The sequence below is a fragment of the Ranitomeya variabilis genome, chromosome 1 (assembly GCF_051348905.1).
Source record: "Ranitomeya variabilis isolate aRanVar5 chromosome 1, aRanVar5.hap1, whole genome shotgun sequence".
NCBI classification, from domain to species: Eukaryota; Metazoa; Chordata; class Amphibia; order Anura; family Dendrobatidae; genus Ranitomeya; species Ranitomeya variabilis.
Genome location: NC_135232.1, coordinates 981241321 through 981260074, shown reverse-complemented (window position 1 = coordinate 981260074; position 18754 = coordinate 981241321). Strand labels below are relative to the sequence as shown.

Below are 18754 nucleotides of genomic sequence, written 5' to 3'. Positions count from 1 at the left end.
ACACTACACCAGATGAAGAAAAAAAGGTGACATAGTGTCGCTCTGCACATAGACAGGACCGCCACCCCATTTAAAACAGTATCCTCAAAAAATAAAATACATGACTGCAGTAAAAATATCCCTTAATTAGCCCCTATTGTAATAATATACCCATCCTGGCCCCTGTGTGTCTCATTTCTGGGTCCAGCCATATGTTCTCCCATCCTGCCCCCATGTGATGTCCCATCATCCTGCCCCATCTGCCCTGTAATGATGCAACATCTGTCCCATGATCCTGCCCCATATGTCTCCATTGTATCCATCCTGTACCATGTGTCTCCATGTGTTTCCATCCTGCCTCATGTCTTCATCCTGCCCCATGATCCTGCCCCATCTGTCCCCATGATCCTGCCCCATCTGTCTCCATTCTGCTCCATTTGTCTCCATCCTGCCCCATGATCCTGCCCCATGATCCTGCCCTATGTCTCCATCCTGCCCCTTGATCCTGCCCCCCGCGTCTCTCCATCTTGCCCCCTGTGTCTCATCCTGTCTTGTGTCTCAACTCTTGCCCCCTGTGTCTCCATTCTTGCCCTCTGTGTCTCCATTCTTGCCCCCTGTGTATCCATTCTTCCCTCTGTCTCCCATCCTGCCCCCTGCTACTTTCAATAAAAATAAAAAAACCTTTCTCCTAACCTTGCCACGTTCATGTGGCTAAGTTCTGTCCACGGAGTTCAAGCGCGCACTCGCCGGCAAATGACAATAACATCATACGCTGGCAACGTGCGCACTGACATCAGCTGCCAGCCTTCGATTGGCTGGCGGCTTTTAGCTCAAAAACCATGTCAAGGAGGATGACAAGGAAATGGACAGTATGTGACTTAAATATAAGTGTCTGAGCAAAAGGTCTGAATACTTATGACCATGTGATATTTCAGTTTTTCTAATAAATTTGCAAAAATTTCTACATTTCTGTTTTTTTCAGTCAAGATGGGGTGCAGAGTGTGCATTAATGTGCAAAAAATGAACTTTTTTGAATTTACCAAATGGTTGCAATGAAACAAAGAGGGAAAAATTTAAAGGGTTCTGAATACTTTCCGTACCCACTCTATCTATCTATCTCCTATAGTAGTCTACATAGTGTTTAAACGGCTCGCTCTTTTATGCTGTTCCGTATATATCAATTCCTTGTTCTTATGATTCTTCATAATTTTAGAACAAACTTTCTCTCAGTATAGACCATAAAGAGACATATTTAAGAAACAGTGAAACCCATCACCCACTTCCTGACAGCAAAATCATAGCTCATTCAATCTTATGCTGCCATACAGCAGCCATCTGTTTTAAAATGCAAATTATAGACTTTTTTTTCTAAAATGCATCAAAATTACAGGTCAGGGGTTCCACTTGCAGCAGATGGTTCTTTTTTTTCCTATTCTGTACATTATTCCTTATCACTCAAGTCAGAAAAAAACATATAAACACTGGCGTAAAATGTTTAACTCCTCAGTCATTTACATGTATTTATGGCTTCAATGGCTTCTCATTTAGCTGCTTCATATATCTCTGTCTTAGAAATCAGATAACTGACAAATACAATCTTACTTTTTTTTGCAAAATCCATAAAGTATTTTTAGCAACTCATTTGTCTCTGCATATTTAGAACTATAATCCAATGGGTAATCTAAAGGAATAAATAAAAAAAATGTACTGGTAATAAATGCACACATAATATACCAGATGCTGCATCTAAGTAGTTGTGCCCATATTTTCTAATGTCCTATTCACAATTACTTGCAATCCAGATGTAATAAAGCTGCATTATAACATGGCCATTGGTTATTTTACTCACTGTTTCCAGTTACTGTGGGCACAGAGCTGACTCCCATCCATAGAACCAGGAAAGTTACTAAGAAAAGCTTCTTACAAGTCATCTTTCAACTTTATGGTACAGCAGCTACCAGAAAGCTACTGTCATAAGGTCCCAAGCTAAAGATTAGCCACACCGAGGCAACTCCTATTTAATAGCTTTAATTTATACTTCTGCCCATCCCTCCTACTGAAATATGAACAGCTATATGTTACCTGTAGGTGTCTGTCTGACGATAAATAAGGGAACAGGAAAGGTTAGTTTTGTAATCCTACGTATAAAATCATTTATTGTTATAGGAGCAAGTTCATCTAGCTAATAGTGTTGAGCGATACCGTCCGATACTTGAAAGTATCGGTATCGGAAAGTATCGGCCGATACCGGCAAAGTATCGGATCCAATCCGATACCGATACCCGATACCAATACAAGTCAATGGGACTCAAGTATCGGACGGTATTCCTGATGGTTCCCAGGGTCTGAAGGAGAGGAAACTCTCCTTCAGGCCCTGGGAACCATATAAATGTGTAAAAGAAAGAATTAAAATAAAAAATATCGCTATACTTTACCTCTCCGACGCAGCCGGGACCTCAGCGCAGGAACCGGCAGCGTTGTTTGTTTAAAATTCCCGCTTTTACATGGTTACGCGAACTCCCGGCTTGTGATTGGTCAGGGCGCCCATGTTGCCGGGCCGCGGACCAATCACAGCAAGCCGTGACGAAAATACGTCACGGCTTGCTGTGATTGGTCCGCGTCCCGGCAACATGGCCGCCATTAACCAATCACAAGCCGTGACGTCACGGGAGGCTGGACTTGCGCGCTTTTGAAAAAGCGCGCGTGTCCAGCCTCCAGTGACGTCCCGGCTTATGATTGGTCACGGCGCCATGTTGCCGGGACGCGGACCAATCACAGCAAGCCGTGACGAAAATACGTCACGGCTTGCTGTGATTGGTCCGCGGCCCGGCAACATGGCCGCCATTAACCAATCACAAGCCGTGACGTCACGGGAGGCAGGACAAGCGCGCATTTTAAAATTGCGCGCGTGTCCAGCCTCCCGGCTTGTGATTGGTTGATCGCGGCGCAACCAATCATAAGCCGGGACGTCACTGGAGGCTGGACACGCGCGCTTTTTCAAAAGCGCGCAAGTCCAGCCTCCCGTGACGTCACGGCTTGTGATTGGTTAATGGCGGCCATGTTGCCGGGACGCGGACCAATCACAGCAAGCCGTGACGTATTTTCGTCACGGCTTGCTGTGATTGGTCCGCGGCCCGGCAACATGGGCGCCCTGACCAATCACAAGCCGGGAGTTCGCGTAACCATGTAAAAGCGGGAATTTTAAACAAACAACGCTGCCGGTTCCTGCGCTGAGGTCCCGGCTGCGTCGGACAGGTGAGTATAGCGATATTTTTTATTTTAATTCTCTCTTTTACACATTTTAACAATGTTAAAATGTGTAAAAGAGAGAATTAAAATAAAATGTTGTTCCGATACCCGATACCCGATACCACAAGAGTATCGGAATCCCGGTATCGGAATTCCGATACAGCAAGTATCGGCCGATACCCGATACTTGCAGCATCGGAATGCTCAACACTACTAGCTAAACATCTGTGTGATCTGAAGTAAAGACTCACAGTCTCCGCAAAATAAATAGCACCGTTCTATGTATAAGATGCGGTGATTCCGCATGTGTTCAATGAACACATGCAGTAATACCGATAATTTTTTTAAAACATTTTTTGAGGGTTATATACCAACGAAATGTACTCCATACTAGAAATGAGCTAACCTTTCAAGGTTTGGTTTGAATTGACGAATATCCCGATGTTCGGCGAACATATTTAAACTCCATTCAATTCACTGGGAGACAAAACCAAATGCATAGGCAACACCTTAAGGGGTGTCAAAAAGTTGCCAAAACAGCCAAATTAGGTGTAGACACCAGGAAAAGTGGCATCAATTGACCCAGTGTAGAAATAGTATAAATGCTCAGCATGGATGCATGGAGCAGGGCTTGGACCAGCATTTGTAGCTTTAACATTGATCAGTAACAGGTGGATGAGTGACAGGTGTAGGCCTGGTGCTCTGAGAGCCCTGTCAAATTCAGGCAACACACATGAAGGAGACCCAATTTGGGGTCCAAACATTTCCAAAAATTAGAGGCAGACAACAGGAAAATTGTCATCAATTGACCTAGAGTGGAAATTTTGATAATGGCACAGCAGCAGTCGGGCATGGACCATTTATGAGTAAGGATCTGGTCCAGCATACAGCTTTGAATTTAAGTTCAAATTAAGAGGTGGGTGAGGGACCGGTGTAGGTCTGCTGGGTTGGGAGCCCTGATACAAACTCAAACTGCTTTTCTGCTCAGCCACACTCAGGTGCTACAAACATCAGTTTCACAGACTACTATTGGTAGAAATATTCAAGGATAGTAACACAGGTAGTTGACTTATCAATTCACCCACAATATATATTTGCACAGCAGCAGTCATCCATGGCCCAAGCATGAGGTATCAGGGTCTGTGCCAGCATTTACAGCTTTGAATTTAAGTTTCAATTAAGACGAGGTGGGTGAGGGATCAGTGTAAGACTGCTCTTCTGGGAGCACTGATACCTCATTCAACAGCTTAAACTGCTTCTCTGCTCAGCCACACTCAGGTGGCACAAATATCAGTTTCTTAGACTTCAATTGGTAGAAAAATTTAAAGGTAGCAAAACAGGTAGTTGACTGAAAGTAAGTTAAGGCCTGCCTGTCTAGGAGCCTTACTGCTACAGGAAATGCACATGAAGGAGACCCAACTTGGAATCCAAACATTTCCAAAAATTAGGGGCAGACATCAGGAAAAGTGGCATTAATTGACCCACAGTAGAAATTTTATAATGGCACAGCAGCAGTAAGCCATGGGCCATGCATGAGACGGGGTCTGTGCCAGCATTTACAGCTTTGAATTTAAGTTCAAATTAAATTAAGAGGTGGTGTGGGACTGATGTAGGCATGCAACAAATTAGTGGCAGACACCACTAAAGTGGTATCAATTTCCCCAGAGTAGAAATAGTATAATGGGGCTCTGAAACCTCTTCCACTACCGGAAACCTACCAGATGGAGATGCAACTTGGAGTCTCCACATTTCCAAAAATTATTGCCACACTCCACTAAAGTGGCATCAATTTCCCGATTAAAAATAGTATAATTGAGTAGAATTTTGACAACATTTGTTACAGCAGAGACTACTGGATTTCCATTCTTTGGCAGCTGCACAGAGGCATTATTATTTTTAATTGCTAGAGCGCCATTTATTACATAAAACAATACAAGTCACTGACTGGTACAGGAGGAGAGAGGATCCTGCCCGTGAGGGCTCACAGTCTGCAAGGAATGGGTGAGGATACAGTAGGTGAGGGCTAGAGCTGGTCGTGCAGTGGTATAGTGGAACAATGGTTACTTGTAGTTTGTTGGAGGAGGTGATTCTTCAGGTTCCTTTTGAAGGTTTCCATGGTAGGCGAGAGTCTGATCTGTTGGGGTAGAGAGTTCCAGAATACAAGGGAGGCACAGGAGAAATCTTGTATGCAATTGTGGTAAGAGGAAATTAGATGGGAGTAGAGAAGGAGATCTTGTGAGGATCAGTTAAGTACTGGGAGGCTAGGTCACAGATGTATAGAGGAGACAGGTTGTGGATGGCTTAGCATGCCATGGTTAGGGTTTTGAACTGTATTCTCTGGGTAATGGGGAGCCAATGAAGGGATAGACAGAGAAAAGAGGCTGGGGAATAGCGGGGCAGTAGGTGTATTAGTCAGGCAGCAGAGTTTAGGAAAGGTTGGAGGGGTGCAAGAAGGGAGGCCACAAAGCAGGAGGTTACAGTAGTCTTGGTGGGAGATGATGAGTGCATGGACTAGGGTTTTTACAGATTCCTGATTAAGGAATGTGTAAATCCGGGAAATATTTTTGAGTTGTAGTTGGCAGGCAGTGGAAAGGGCAAAGGACATGGATATGTGTTTTGAAGGAGATATCAGAGTCCAGGGTTACCATGAGGCAGCGAGCTTACAGAATGCCTTCATCTATGTGCTCCAGTAGATAAAATGCGCTGTGTCAAGTGGTCACTCCTCTCCTTCCTCCACGTTAACATCACACATACCACAGTCCTCAGAGGTGGCACCCAAATTACCCTTGCTTCCCCCCGCGAAACAGCTCTCCAACCACCCAAATGACTGTGGGGAACCACAGATGGGTGAGTCTGCAGAGCTGTTCACACATTCTATTGCATGGGCATCAGAGGTCTGCTCCAAAGATTCACAGACTCAAGAGGAGTCTGTGAATCACATAGCACAGTCCTCAAAGGTGGCACCCAAATTACCCTTGCTTCCCCCAGCACAACAGCTATCCAACCACCCAAATGACTGTGGGGAACCACAGATCGGTGAGTCTGCAGAGCTGTTCACACATTCTATTCCATGGGCATCAGAGGTCTGCTCCAAAGATTCACAGACTCAAGAGGAGGAAAGCATCTACGTCGATGCCCATTGATGAGACATAAGGCAATTAACAGTCTTTTAACTGCTAGAAAACAAGAACGGTGTATGTAATAGAAGGTTGCATAGATATTGTATTTAGTCATATTGCTGTGTCCCAATATACTGTATTGACCTTATTCATATTACTTGCAATATAGTGCTTAGTTGTATATACATATACTTATAAACAGAATAAGAAAACAGCAGAATTCTATATGAGCCAAGATATATGCAAACGCTGAAAACATTGAATCTAAACTGTATTATTACTCAGTAAGATGTACTTACAAAAATGAAGGTTCTTAGTGCATCTGATGGGTCCTATTCTACTGTACATACCTCTTTTGAACTATCAGCCTACTGATAAATGGACAAACATGTCTACATATACTTAAAAATAGATTTTCCTTTTGTGTTAGTTAAATAAATAGTATTTATGTCCAATAGGAAAAAAGAAAAGGTGGTACTCACCGTCCCAATAAAATGTCCTTTATTTCAGATTTTTCATTAAAAAAACAGAGGCAGGAGAGTTCTGAGTGGAGACGCTGCGGACGATGGCCATTTCGCGCTAAATAAGTGCTTCTATGGGTGGACCCGTAGAACAGCTCATTCAGCGCGAAACGGCCGTGGTCCGCAGCGTCTCCACTCAGAACTCTCCTGCCTCTATTTTTAATGAAAAAGGATGGGACCATGCATACCAGGATGGGGGCCAATCATACCAGGATGCTATTAAAGAGAAATTAATATACATTGCCCTCCATGCCCATTGGCGTGGAATTAAGTGAATATTCATTTCTCTTTAGCAGTGGGCACAGGAGTTAGCTGCAGCTGCAGTCTCCTGCCTCCCGTGACCCCCTGCTGCTCCCCTACCAGAGCCGATATATCCAGATTATAAGACACCCCCCCCATTTTCCTCCATATTTTTGGAGGAAAAAAGTGCGTCTTACAGTCCAAAAATTACGGTAATCGCATCAGAAAGATGTCATCTTATATGTACTTTAAGGCCGGGGTCACACTAGTGTAGAAAACATCGCATAGCACTCGGACCACTGTTAATCTATGGGGCTGCTCCCATCACCGTTTTTTTTTCTCGGGCGTATTCAGTGTGCGAGTGAAATCGCAGCATGCTGCGATTGTACAAGTATATCGCCCAAGTCTCACCAATGCAAGTCTATGGCTGCGAGAAAAAAAATCGGACACCACAAGGACCAGTTGTGTGACTTGCGAGAAATACGTACACAGTTTCCTCATTTCAGCCCATTGAGCCATTAAATCGGGAAAATAAGTGAGAAATGTAAAGCCATACACATGTCATATGGATGCATAGGTGCAAGAAAATTGCATAATCGCATTGCAAATGCATTACACACGGATGACCATACGGAGAATAGTTGTGCGACTCTCAGCAGGGAGATTCGGGTTGATTTTCCATGTTTAGTGTGACCCCAGTCTAACTAGACCAATGGTACAGCCCACATGTTGTATATTACAAAATGTACATTCTATAAGATAAATAATAATTGTAGTACAATTAATTAACCCCTTAAGCCCCGAGGATGGTTTGCACGTTAATGACCGGGCCAATTTTTACAATTCTGACCACTGTCCCTTTATGAGGTTATAACTCTGGAACGCTTCAACGGATCTTGGCGATTCTGACAATGTTTTCTCGTGAGATATTGTACTTCATGTTAGTGGTAAAATTTATTCGATATAACTTGTGTTTATTTGTGAAAAAAATGGAAATTTGGCAAAAATTTTGAAAATTTCACAATTTTCCAAACTTGAATTTTTATGCCCTTAAATCACAGAGATATGTCACACAAAATACTTAATAAGTAACATTTCCCACATGTCTACTTTACATCAGCACAATTTTGGAACCAAAATTTTTTTTTGTTAGGGAGTTATAAGGGTTAAAAGTTGACCAGCAATTTCTCATTTTTACAACACTATTTTTTTTTAGGGACCACATCTCATTTGAAGTCATTTTGAGGGGTCTATATGATAGAAAATAACCAAGTGTGACACCATTCTAAAAACTGCACCCCTCAAGGTGCTCAAAACCACATTCAAGAAGTTTATTAACCCTTCAGGTGTTTCACAGGAATTTTTGGAATGTTTAAATAAAAATGAACATTTAACTTTTTTTCACACAAAATTTACTTCAGCTCCAATTTGTTTTATTTTACCAAGGGTAACAGGAGAAAATGGACCCTAAAAGATGTTGTACAATTTGTCCTGAGTACACCGATACCCCATATGTGGGTGTAAACCATTGTTTGGGTGCATGGCAGAGCTCGGAAGGGAAGGAGCGCCATTTGACTTTTCAATGCAAAATTGACTGGAATTGAGATGGGACGCCATGTTGCGTTTGGAGAGCCCCTGATGTGCCTAAACATTGAAACCCCCCACAAGTGACACCATTCTGGAAAGTAGACCCCTTAAGGAACTTATCTAGATGTGTGGTGAGCACTTTGACCCAACAAGTGCTTCACAGAAGTTTATAATGCAGAGCCATAAAAATGAAAAATCATATTTTTTCACAAAAATGATCTTTTCGCCCCCAATTTCTTATTTTCCCAAGGGTAAGAGAAGAAATTGGACCCCAAAAGTTGTTGTACAATTTGTCTTGAGTACGCTGATACCCCATATGTGGGGGTAAACCACTGTTTGGGCGCATAGCAGAGCTCGGAAGGGAAGGAGCGCCATTTGACTTTTCAATGCAAAATTGACTGGAATTGAGATGGGACACCATGTCGCGTTTGGAGAGCCCCTGATGTGCCTAAACATTAAAACCCCCCACAAGTGACACCATTTTGGAAAGTAGACCACCTAAGGAACTTATCTTGATGTGTTATGAGAGCTTTGAACCCCCAAGTGTTTCACTACAGTTTATAACGCAGAGCCGTGAAAATAATTTTTTTTTTTTCAGAAAAATGATTTTTTAGCCCCCAGTTTTGTATTTTCACAAGGGTAACAGGATAAATTGGACTCCAAAAGTTGTTGTCCAATTTGTCCTGAGTACGCTGATACCCCATATGTGGGGGGGAACCACTGTTTGGGCGCATGGCAGAGCTCGGAAGGGAAGGAGCGCCATTTGGAATGCAGACTTAGATGGATTGGTCTGCAGGCGTCACGTTGCATTTGCAGAGCCCCTGATGTACCCAAACAGTACAACCCCCCCACAAGTGACCCCATATTGGAAACTAGACCTCCTGAGGAACTTATCTAGATGTGTTTTGAGAGCTTTGAACCCCCAAGTGTTTCACTACAGTTTGTAACGCAGAACCGTGAAACTAAAAATGCTTTTTTTTTTTTCAGAAAAATGATTTTTTAGCCCCCAGTTTTATATTTTCACAAGGGTAACAGGATAAATTGGACCCCAAAAGTTGTTGTCCAATTTGTCCTGAGTACGCTGATACCCCATATGTGGGGGGGAACCACTGTTTGGGCGCATGGCAGAGCTCGGAAGGGAAGGAGCGCCATTTGGAATGCAGACTTAGATGGATTCGTCTGCAGGCGTCATGTTGCATTTGCAGAGCCCCTGATGTACCCAAACAGTATAAACCCCCCATAAGTGACCCCATATTGGAAACTAGACCTCCCAAGGAACTTATCTAGATGTGTTGTGAGAACTTTGAACCCCCAAGTGTTTCACTACAGTTTACAATGCAGTGCTGTGAAAATAAAAAATCCTTTTTTTCCCACAAAAATGATTTTTAGCCCCCCAAATTTTTATTTTCCCAGAGATAACAAGAGAACTAAGACCCCAAAAGTTGTTTTCCAATTTGTCCCGAGTATGCTGATGCCCCATATGTTGGGGTAAACCCCTGTTTGGGCGCACGGGAGAGCTCGGAAGGGAAGGAGCACTGTTTTACTTTTTCAACGCAGAATTGTCTAGAATTGAGATCGGACGCCATGTCGCGTTTGGAGAGCCCCTGATGTGCCTAAACAGTGGAAACTCCCCAATTCTACCTGAAACTAATCCAAACACACCCCTAGCCCTAATCCCAACTGTAACCCTAACCACACCCCTAACCCTGACACACCCCTAATTCTAATCTCAACCCTAATCCCAACCGTAAATGTAATCCAAACCCTAACCCTAACTTTAGCCCCAACCCTAACTTTATCCCCAACCCTAACTTTAGCCCCAACCCTATCCCTAACATTAGCCCCACCCTAACTTTAGCTCCAACCCTAGCCCCAACCCTAACCCTAGCCCTAACCCTAGCCCTAACCCTAGCCCTAACCCTAATGGGAAAATGGAAATAAATACATTTTTTTAATTTTATTATTTTTCCCTAACTAAGGGGGTGATGAAGGGGGGTTTAATTTACTTTTATAGCGTTTTTTATATCAGATTTTTATGATTGGCAGCTGTCACACACTAAAAGACGCTTTTTATAGCAAAAAAGTTTTTGCATCTCCATATTTTGAGACCTATAATTTTTCCGTATTTTGGTCCACAGAGTCATGTGAGGTCTTGTTTTTTGCGGGACGAGTTGTTTTTATTGGTAACATTTTTGGACATGTGACAGTTTTTGATCACTTTTTATTCCGATTTTTGTGAGGCAGAATGACCAAAAACCAGCTATTCATGAATTTCTTTTGGGGGAGGCGTTTATACCGTTCCACGTTTGGTAAAATTGATAAAGCAATTTTATTCGTCGGTTCAGTACGATTACAGCGATATCTCATTTATATCATTTTTTTATGTTTTGGCGCTTTTATACGATAAAAACTATTTTATAGAAAAAATAATTATTTTGGCATCGCTTTATTCTGAGGACTATAACTTTTTTATTTTTTTGGTTATGATGCTATATGGCGGCTCGTTTTTTGCGGGACAAGATGACGTTTTCAGCGGTACCATGCTTATTTATATCCATCTTTTTGATCGCGTGTTATTTCACTTTTTGTTTGGCGGTATGATAATAAAGCGTTGTTTTTTGGCTCGTTTTTTTTTTTTTTTCTTACAGTGTTCACTGAAGGGGTTAACTAGCGGGACAGTTTTATAGGTTGGGTCGTTACGGACGCGGCGATACTAAATATGTGTACTTTTATTTATTTATTTTTTTTTTTTAGATAAAGAAATGTATTTATGGGAATAATATATATTTTTTTTCTTCTTTATTTAGGATTTTTTTTTTTTTTTTTTTTTTTTTTTTTTACACATGTGGAAATTTTTTTTTAAACTTTTTTACTTTGTCCCAGGGGGGGACATCACAGATCGCCGATCTGATAGTGTGCACAGCACTCTATCAGATCGGCGCTCTCACTCACATCGCTGCAGCTTTCATCTGCAGCCTGCTCCGGACCCGGAAGTACTCCCTGCAGGACTCGGATGCAGCCCCGCGGCCATTTTGGATCCGGGGCCTGCAGGGAGGAGACGCTCGGTACAAGGTGAGTACATTCCCTTGTACCGATCGTCTCAGGGAAGCCCGCAGGGAGCCCCCTCCCTGCGCGATGCTTCCCTGTACCTCCGGTACACCGCGATCATGTTTGATCGCGGTGTGCCAGGGGTTAATGTGCCAGGGGCGGTCCGTGACCGCTCCTGGCACATAGTGCCGGATGTCAGCTGCGATAGGCAGCTGACACCCGGCCGCGCTCCCCCCGTGAGCGCGGCCGATCGGCTATGACGTACTATCCCGTCACTGGGAATTAAGTCCCAGGTCACCTTGACGGGATAGTACGTCATATGGGATTAAGGGGTTAATGTACTTGAAAATTTTATATCTTGTGTCTTGATTGAAATGTCTGTTTTTTTAATATAATCACATACCTTGCAGTGGTCAGTCCCACATTTAAAAAACCTTTTAGATTTAACCAAGTTTTTTGCCTGCTGAAATTTTCAGAATTACTGTAGAAAAGGCTAGGAGACAAAAGAGAACTTAACGTGAGTGGTTTTTTTGCAACATAGTAACATAGTTATTAAGGTTAAAGGAAGACTTTAAGTCTATCTAGTTCAACCCATAGCCTAACCTAACATGCCCTAACATGTTGATCCAGAGGAAGGCAAAAAAAACCATGTGGCAAAGAGTAAGCTCCACATTGGGGAAAAAAATTCCTTCCCGACTCCACATACGGCAATCAGACTAGTTCCCTGGATCAACATCCTATCAAGGAATCTAGTATATATGACCTGTAACATTACACTTTTCAAGAAAGATATCCAGTCCCCTCTTAAATTTAAGTACTGAATCACTCATTACTAGTGTTGAGCGATACCATCCGATACTTGAAAGTATCGGTATCGGAAAGTATCGGCCGATACCGGCAAAGTATCGGATCCAATCCGATACCGATACCCGATACCAATACAAGTCAACGGGACTCAAGTATCGGACGGTATCCCTGATGGTTCCCAGGGTCTGAAGGAGAGGAAACTCTCCTTCAGGCCCTGGGATCCATATTAATGTGTAAAATAAAGAATTAAAATAAAAAATATTGCTATACTCACCTCTCCGACGCAGCCTGGACCTCACCGAGGGAACCGGCAGCGTTGTTTGCTTAAAATTCGCGGGTTTACTTCCTTACGTGAAGTCCCGGCTTGTGATTGGTCGCGTGCCGCCCATGTGGCCGCGACGCGACCAATCACAGCAAGCCGTGACGTAATTTCAGGTCCTTCAGGATTTTAAAATTACGTTCCGGCTTTGTGATTGGTCGCGTCGCGGTCACATGGGCGACGCGACCAATCACAAGCCGTGACGTCACGGGAGGCTGGACACGCGCGCATTTTAAAATGCGCGCTTGTCCTGCCTCCCGTGACGTCACGGCTTGTGATTGGTCGCGTCGCCCATGTGACCGCGACGCGACCAATCACAAGCCAGAACGTAATTTTAAAATCCTGAAGGACCTAAAATTACGTCACGGCTTGCTGTGATTGGTCGCGTCGCGGCCACATGGGCGGCACGCGACCAATCACAAGCCGGGACTTCATATAAGGAAGTACACCCGCGCATTTTAAGCAAACAACGCTGCCGGTTCCCTCGGTGAGGTCCAGGCTGCGTCGGAGAGGTGAGTATAGCAATATTTTTTATTTTAATTCTTTATTTTACACATTAATGTTGTTTCGATACCGATACCCGATACCACAAAAATATCGGATCTCGGTATCGGAATTCCGATACAGCAAATATCGGCCGATACCCGATACTTGCGGTATCGGAATGCTCAACACTACTCATTACAACATCATATGGCAGAGAGTTCCATAGTCTCACTGCTTTTTCGATGTACAGTATATTAGAAACTGTTGTGTAAGCCTTTATTAGTCATCATTTAGGGTTGATATAAATCTTTCACAAGTTTTTTGGGATTCCTCTAAAAATATTTTTTCATCCAAATAAGTGCATGTAATATTAGTGAGTTCCCCAAAGGAAATGTTTCTTTTAATATGTTGAGGATGGCAACAATAGAATTACTAATGGTGGGCTTTCTGCAGGGTGTTATTTCTACATCATGATTTTCATTGTCTGCTGTTCGTTGTAAATCCAGAAAACTGATGTGGATATTCTAGAAAGAAAGTGTGAATTTAAAGATAAAATCGTTGTTACTGATATATTTCACAAATTCCTCTGATTCCTCCTATGTCGCTCCACACACCATAAGGAGGTCATCAATAAATCCTCCGTACCAGACTATTTTACTGCTGTAGATATTATTATTATTCCTCCCAATAAAAATTACTTAATTTCAATATAGTATGTACTAAATGTATCCAAGTGATAGATAAACAAGAAAAGGCAATATGGTGTGAAAGGGATGATGGAGCCCTAAGTCGAAAGTTGGTCTTATGATTCGTACCTTATGTGCATCCGTGCCAATGTATGGATTTGAATTGCTTTTTTAAAATGGCTCAACAAAACCTAAATTTGATCATAATAAAACTTACAGCCCCCATCGCTGGATCATACTACTATCGTGTTTGAATCTAATGTGTTTAGATTAAAAAACTGAGATTTAGAATTCATTAGCACAAAATTACCATGGGCTGGAGCTTTACCAAAAATCATTAAGACTCATGTGATTTAACACTATGAAGTCAAAGGGTGCACAGAATACCTTTGTAAATTTAGCTGTTTAAATGGGCATGACACTTTTTTTCTCTCTGATCCACATTCTGTATATAAAATCTGAACCATGTAGAGGCTCAATAATTCCATATGAGCAAAGAGGCCAGGCACTCACTGTCTCATTAAACATCCTTTATTGTGGATTACATGAAAACAGCAACAGAAAAGCCCCGAGCCGCACAAGACTATTATTTTCTTTAATTATTATTTATTTATTTATTTATATAGCATTTACTCCATGGTGCTGTACATGAGAAAGGGGTTACATACAGGGTTAGATATCGTTTACAGTAAACAGGTTTACAGTGACGGACTGGTACAGAGGGGAGAGGACCCTGTCCTTGCAGACTTACATTCTATGGGATAGTGGGGAAGAGACAGAAGGTAGGTGTGAGGTGGCGGCTCTGGCGGTGGTGAGGTGGCGGCTCTGGCGGTGGTGAGGCGGCGGCTCTGGCGGTGGAGAGGCGGCGGCTCTGGCGGTGGAGAGGCGGCGGCTCTGGCGGTGGAGAGGCGGCGGCTCTGGTGGTGGTGAGGCGGCGGCTCTGGCGGTGGTGAGGCGGCAGCTCTGGCGGTGGTGAGGCGGCAGCTCTGGTGGTGGTGAGGCGGCAGCTCTGGTGGTGGTGAGGCGGCGGCTCGGTTATTGTAGGCTGTAGGCTTTCCTGAAGAGATGGGTTTTCAGGTTCCGTCTGAAGGATCCGAGGGTCGTGGATAATCGGACGTGTTGAGGCATTGAATTCCAGAGGATGGGGGATATTCGGGAGAAATCTTGGAGGCAGTTGTGTGAGGAACGAATAAGTGTGGAGGAGAGTAGGAGGTCTTGGGAGGATCAAAGATTACGTGAGGGAAGATATTGAGAGATTAGTTCAGAGATATAGGGAGGGGACAAATTGTGGATGGCTTTGTAGATCAGTGTTAGTTTGAACTAGATTCGTTGGGGAATTGGGAGCCAGTGGAGGGATTTGCAGAGGGGAGAAGCAGGAGAGTAGTGAGGAGAGATGTGGATTTGCCGGGCAGCAGAGTTGAGGACAGACTGGAGTGGTGCAAGAGAGTTAGCTGGGAGGCCACAGAGGAGGGTGTTCCAGTAATCGAGGCGGGAGATGATGAGAGCATGCACAAGAGTTTTGGTAGATTGTGGGCTGAGGAAGGAACGGATTCTGGCAATATTTTTGAGTTGGAAGCAACAGGTGGTAGCAAGAGCTTGGACGTGGGATTTGAAGGACAGGGCAGAGTCGAGAGTTACCCCGAGGCAGCGGAATTAGGGTGCGGGAGAGAGCGTGATGCCGTTTACCATAATAGATAGATCGGGTAGGGGGGATGCGTGAGGTGGGGGAAAGATGATGAATTCGGTTTTGTCTACATTGAGTTTTAGGAAGCGAGAGGTGAAGAAGGAGGATATGGCTGACAGACACTTCGGGATTCTGGACAGCAGGGAGGTGACATCTGGGCCAGAGAGGTAGATCTGAGTGTCGTCTGCATACAGGTGGTACTGGAAGCCATGGGACTTTATGAGTTGTCCTAGGCCAAGGGTATAGATGGAAAAAAGTAGGGGCCCTAGGACAGAGCCTTGAGGAACTCCAACAGAGAGAGGGCGGGATGAGGAGGTAGTGTGGGAGTGGGAAATGCTAAATGTGCGGTTGGACAGGTATGAGGCAATCCAGGACAGGGCAAGGTCTTTGATGCCAAGGGAAGAAAGAATCTGTAGCAGTAGGCAGTGATCGACTGTGTTGAAGGCAGAGGACAGGTCAAGAAGCAGGAGGATGGAGAACTGTCTGTTAGCTTTGGCTGTGACTAAGTCATTAGTAATTTTTGTCAGGGTAGTTTTGGTGGAGTGGTGGGGGCGGAAGCCAGATTGGAGGTTGTCAAAGAGAGAGTTAGATGAGAGGTGGGAGGAAAGTTGAGCATGGACATGCTGCTCAAGGAGTTTTGAAGCAAACGGGAGCAGTGATATGGGGCGATAGCTGGGCATAGCAGTTGGGTCAAGGTTAGTTTATTTGAGGATGGGTGTGATGGTGGCATGTTTGAAGGCAGAGGGGAAGGTACCAGAAGAGAGCGATAGGTTGAAGAGATGGGTTAGGACTGGAATGAGTGTTAGTGAGGTTGGGGAGCAGGTGGGAAGGGATGGGGTCAAGTGCACAGGTGGTGAGGTGTGATTTGGAAAAGAGGCGAGGGAGCTCTCGTTCAGTGATGTTGAGAGGGAGGTTATTAGAGAAGGGCAGAGGTCTGGTATATGGAGTGGTTGGGGTGGTGGACAAGTAAAGGTTTGCCTTGTTTGATCGATCTTGTTTTTGAAGTAGGTGGCAAAGTCCTCAGAAGAGATGAAGGGAGTTGGAGGTGGCAGTGGTGGGCGGAAGAGAGAGTTAAATGTGCTGAATAGTTGTTTTGGGTTGTAGGATAGTGAAGATACAAGGTTAGTGAAATAGGTCTGTTTAGCAGAGGTGAGGGCTGATTTGAAGTCAAGTGTAGCTTGTTTAAAAGCAGTGAAGTCGTCTGGCAGGCGTGTTTTCTTCCAACGCCACTCCATGACCCTGGATGCTTGTCGATTTTTTTTGAAGAGATTGTTATTCCAGGGTTGCCTATTAGTTCATCGCACTTCGCCATGCATGAGAGGGGCGACTGAGTCTATGGCTGATGTGAGGGTGGAGTTATAGAAAGCGGTGGCACTGTCCGTGTCGTGGAGTGAAGATATGGAGGACAGGGGTAGGAGAGAGTCTGAGAGTCTGTGAATGTCTAGGTTTGCGAGGATGTGGAAATGGCTAGACCTGGGGGGCAGGTGAGGAGGACAAGGATGAGAAGTTGAGTAGATGGTGGTCAGATAGGGGGAAGGGAGAGGTTGTGAGCTTAGATAAGGAAGAGGCAGGTGAAGATGAGGTCTAGTGTATGTCCGTCTGTGTGGGTGGCTGTGGAGGACCACTGAGTGAGTCCAAAGGATGAAGTAAGGGCCAGTAGTTTGGAGGCTGCTGGCTGGTGGGTGTCAGTAGGGATATTAAAGTCGCCCATGATGATGGTGGGGATGTCGGCAGAGAGAAAGTGGAGAATTGGTCGATGAAGGTAGTGGCTGAGCCCTGTGGTCGGTATATGACAGCCATTTGGAGATTGGAGGGAGTGTAAATACGGACAGAGTGAACCTCAAAAGAAGATAGGATAAGGGAGGTTGGGGGTTGGATAGGGTTGAAGGAGCAGTTTTTAGAAAGGATACCCACTCCTCCACCATGTCTGTTGCCAGAGCTAGGAGTGTGGGTAAATTGGAGGCCATTGTAACTCAGTGCAGCAGGAGAGGTCGTGTCAGGGGGCATCAGCCAGGTCTCGGTGAGGGCCAGGAAGGAAAGGTTGCGGGAAGTGAAGAGATCGTGGACCATGTGGAGCTTGTTGCAGACAGAGCGGGCATTCCAAAGTGCCCCAGAGAGGGGAAGCAGGGGGGTGGGGGTCAGTGGCACAGGTTTTAAGTGTGACGGCTTGCTATAGTTTCTCAGTGTGAGAAGGATAGGATGAGGCTTAGTAATGTATGAGGTGGGGGGCAGGATTGGGGGATGTGTTGCCAGCAGTGAGACTAAGCAGAGAAAGGGAAGCAGGTGGGTGAAGGAGAGTGATGATTAGTGGAGCAAAAACGGTGGGGAAAATGTGAGTATGGTTAAAAAGCAAGGGAGAAAAAGAAAGGCAAGTAAATTTAGAAGATAGTGATTAGTCTTACCGTCTGGCCGATTTCTGGATTATTTCTGGTATATTTCTGATGACACTTAAAAGATGTCACATCTGACCGAGGCCATATCTGACCAGTACCATGCAACTTATACCATTTGAAGAGTCCATGAAATGAAGCCAGGTGAGAGAGGAAGAGGGAGGACGGAGGTGGGGACAGTTCACAGCAGGGAGCAATTCACAGATTGCAGTTAATAGTACATTTGATTAGCATCAAGGTTGGTGAAGGATAGGATAAGATGGGAGGATAGAGCTAGGTGTGAGGAACATGTGCATAACAATAGGCATAGCAAATAGATCAATGGCTGCTCTCAACTGTACTAAAGCAAGGCAATGTGCGATACATGAACTGTGAATAGCTTAATAGCTTGTGAAATCTATGAAAAAACACATAAGATGCTTAGCACAAGATTTGGCCAAAAAATGTGAGCCCATCCACAAAACGTCAAGGTCATCTCAGATCAGATGAGTCCCTGACCTGACTGCCTAGTGTGAACATTTACCTCTGGCTAATAACATGGTAAAGCCTGCATTTATAGAAAGGTCGGAACCAACTGTGTTTGGATGTAATTAAAATCACAGCATGGTGCAGCCATTGATCTATTTGCTATGTAAGTCT

At 44.2% G+C, this 18754-nt stretch overlaps 1 protein-coding gene across 1 annotated transcript in view; it reads right to left on the bottom strand.

Moving 5' to 3' along the window:
* The window catches only part of LOC143792928 (uncharacterized), a 45418-nt gene extending 43451 nt beyond the window's left edge, over positions 1 to 1967 (bottom strand). The window contains exon 1 of the mRNA XM_077279408.1: positions 1829 to 1967. Coding sequence (XP_077135523.1) covers positions 1829 to 1910 — 82 coding nt within the window. The 5' untranslated portion in view covers positions 1911 to 1967. The remainder of the gene's footprint in view (positions 1 to 1828) is intronic.
* Positions 1968 to 18754: the final 16787 nt, after the last annotated feature.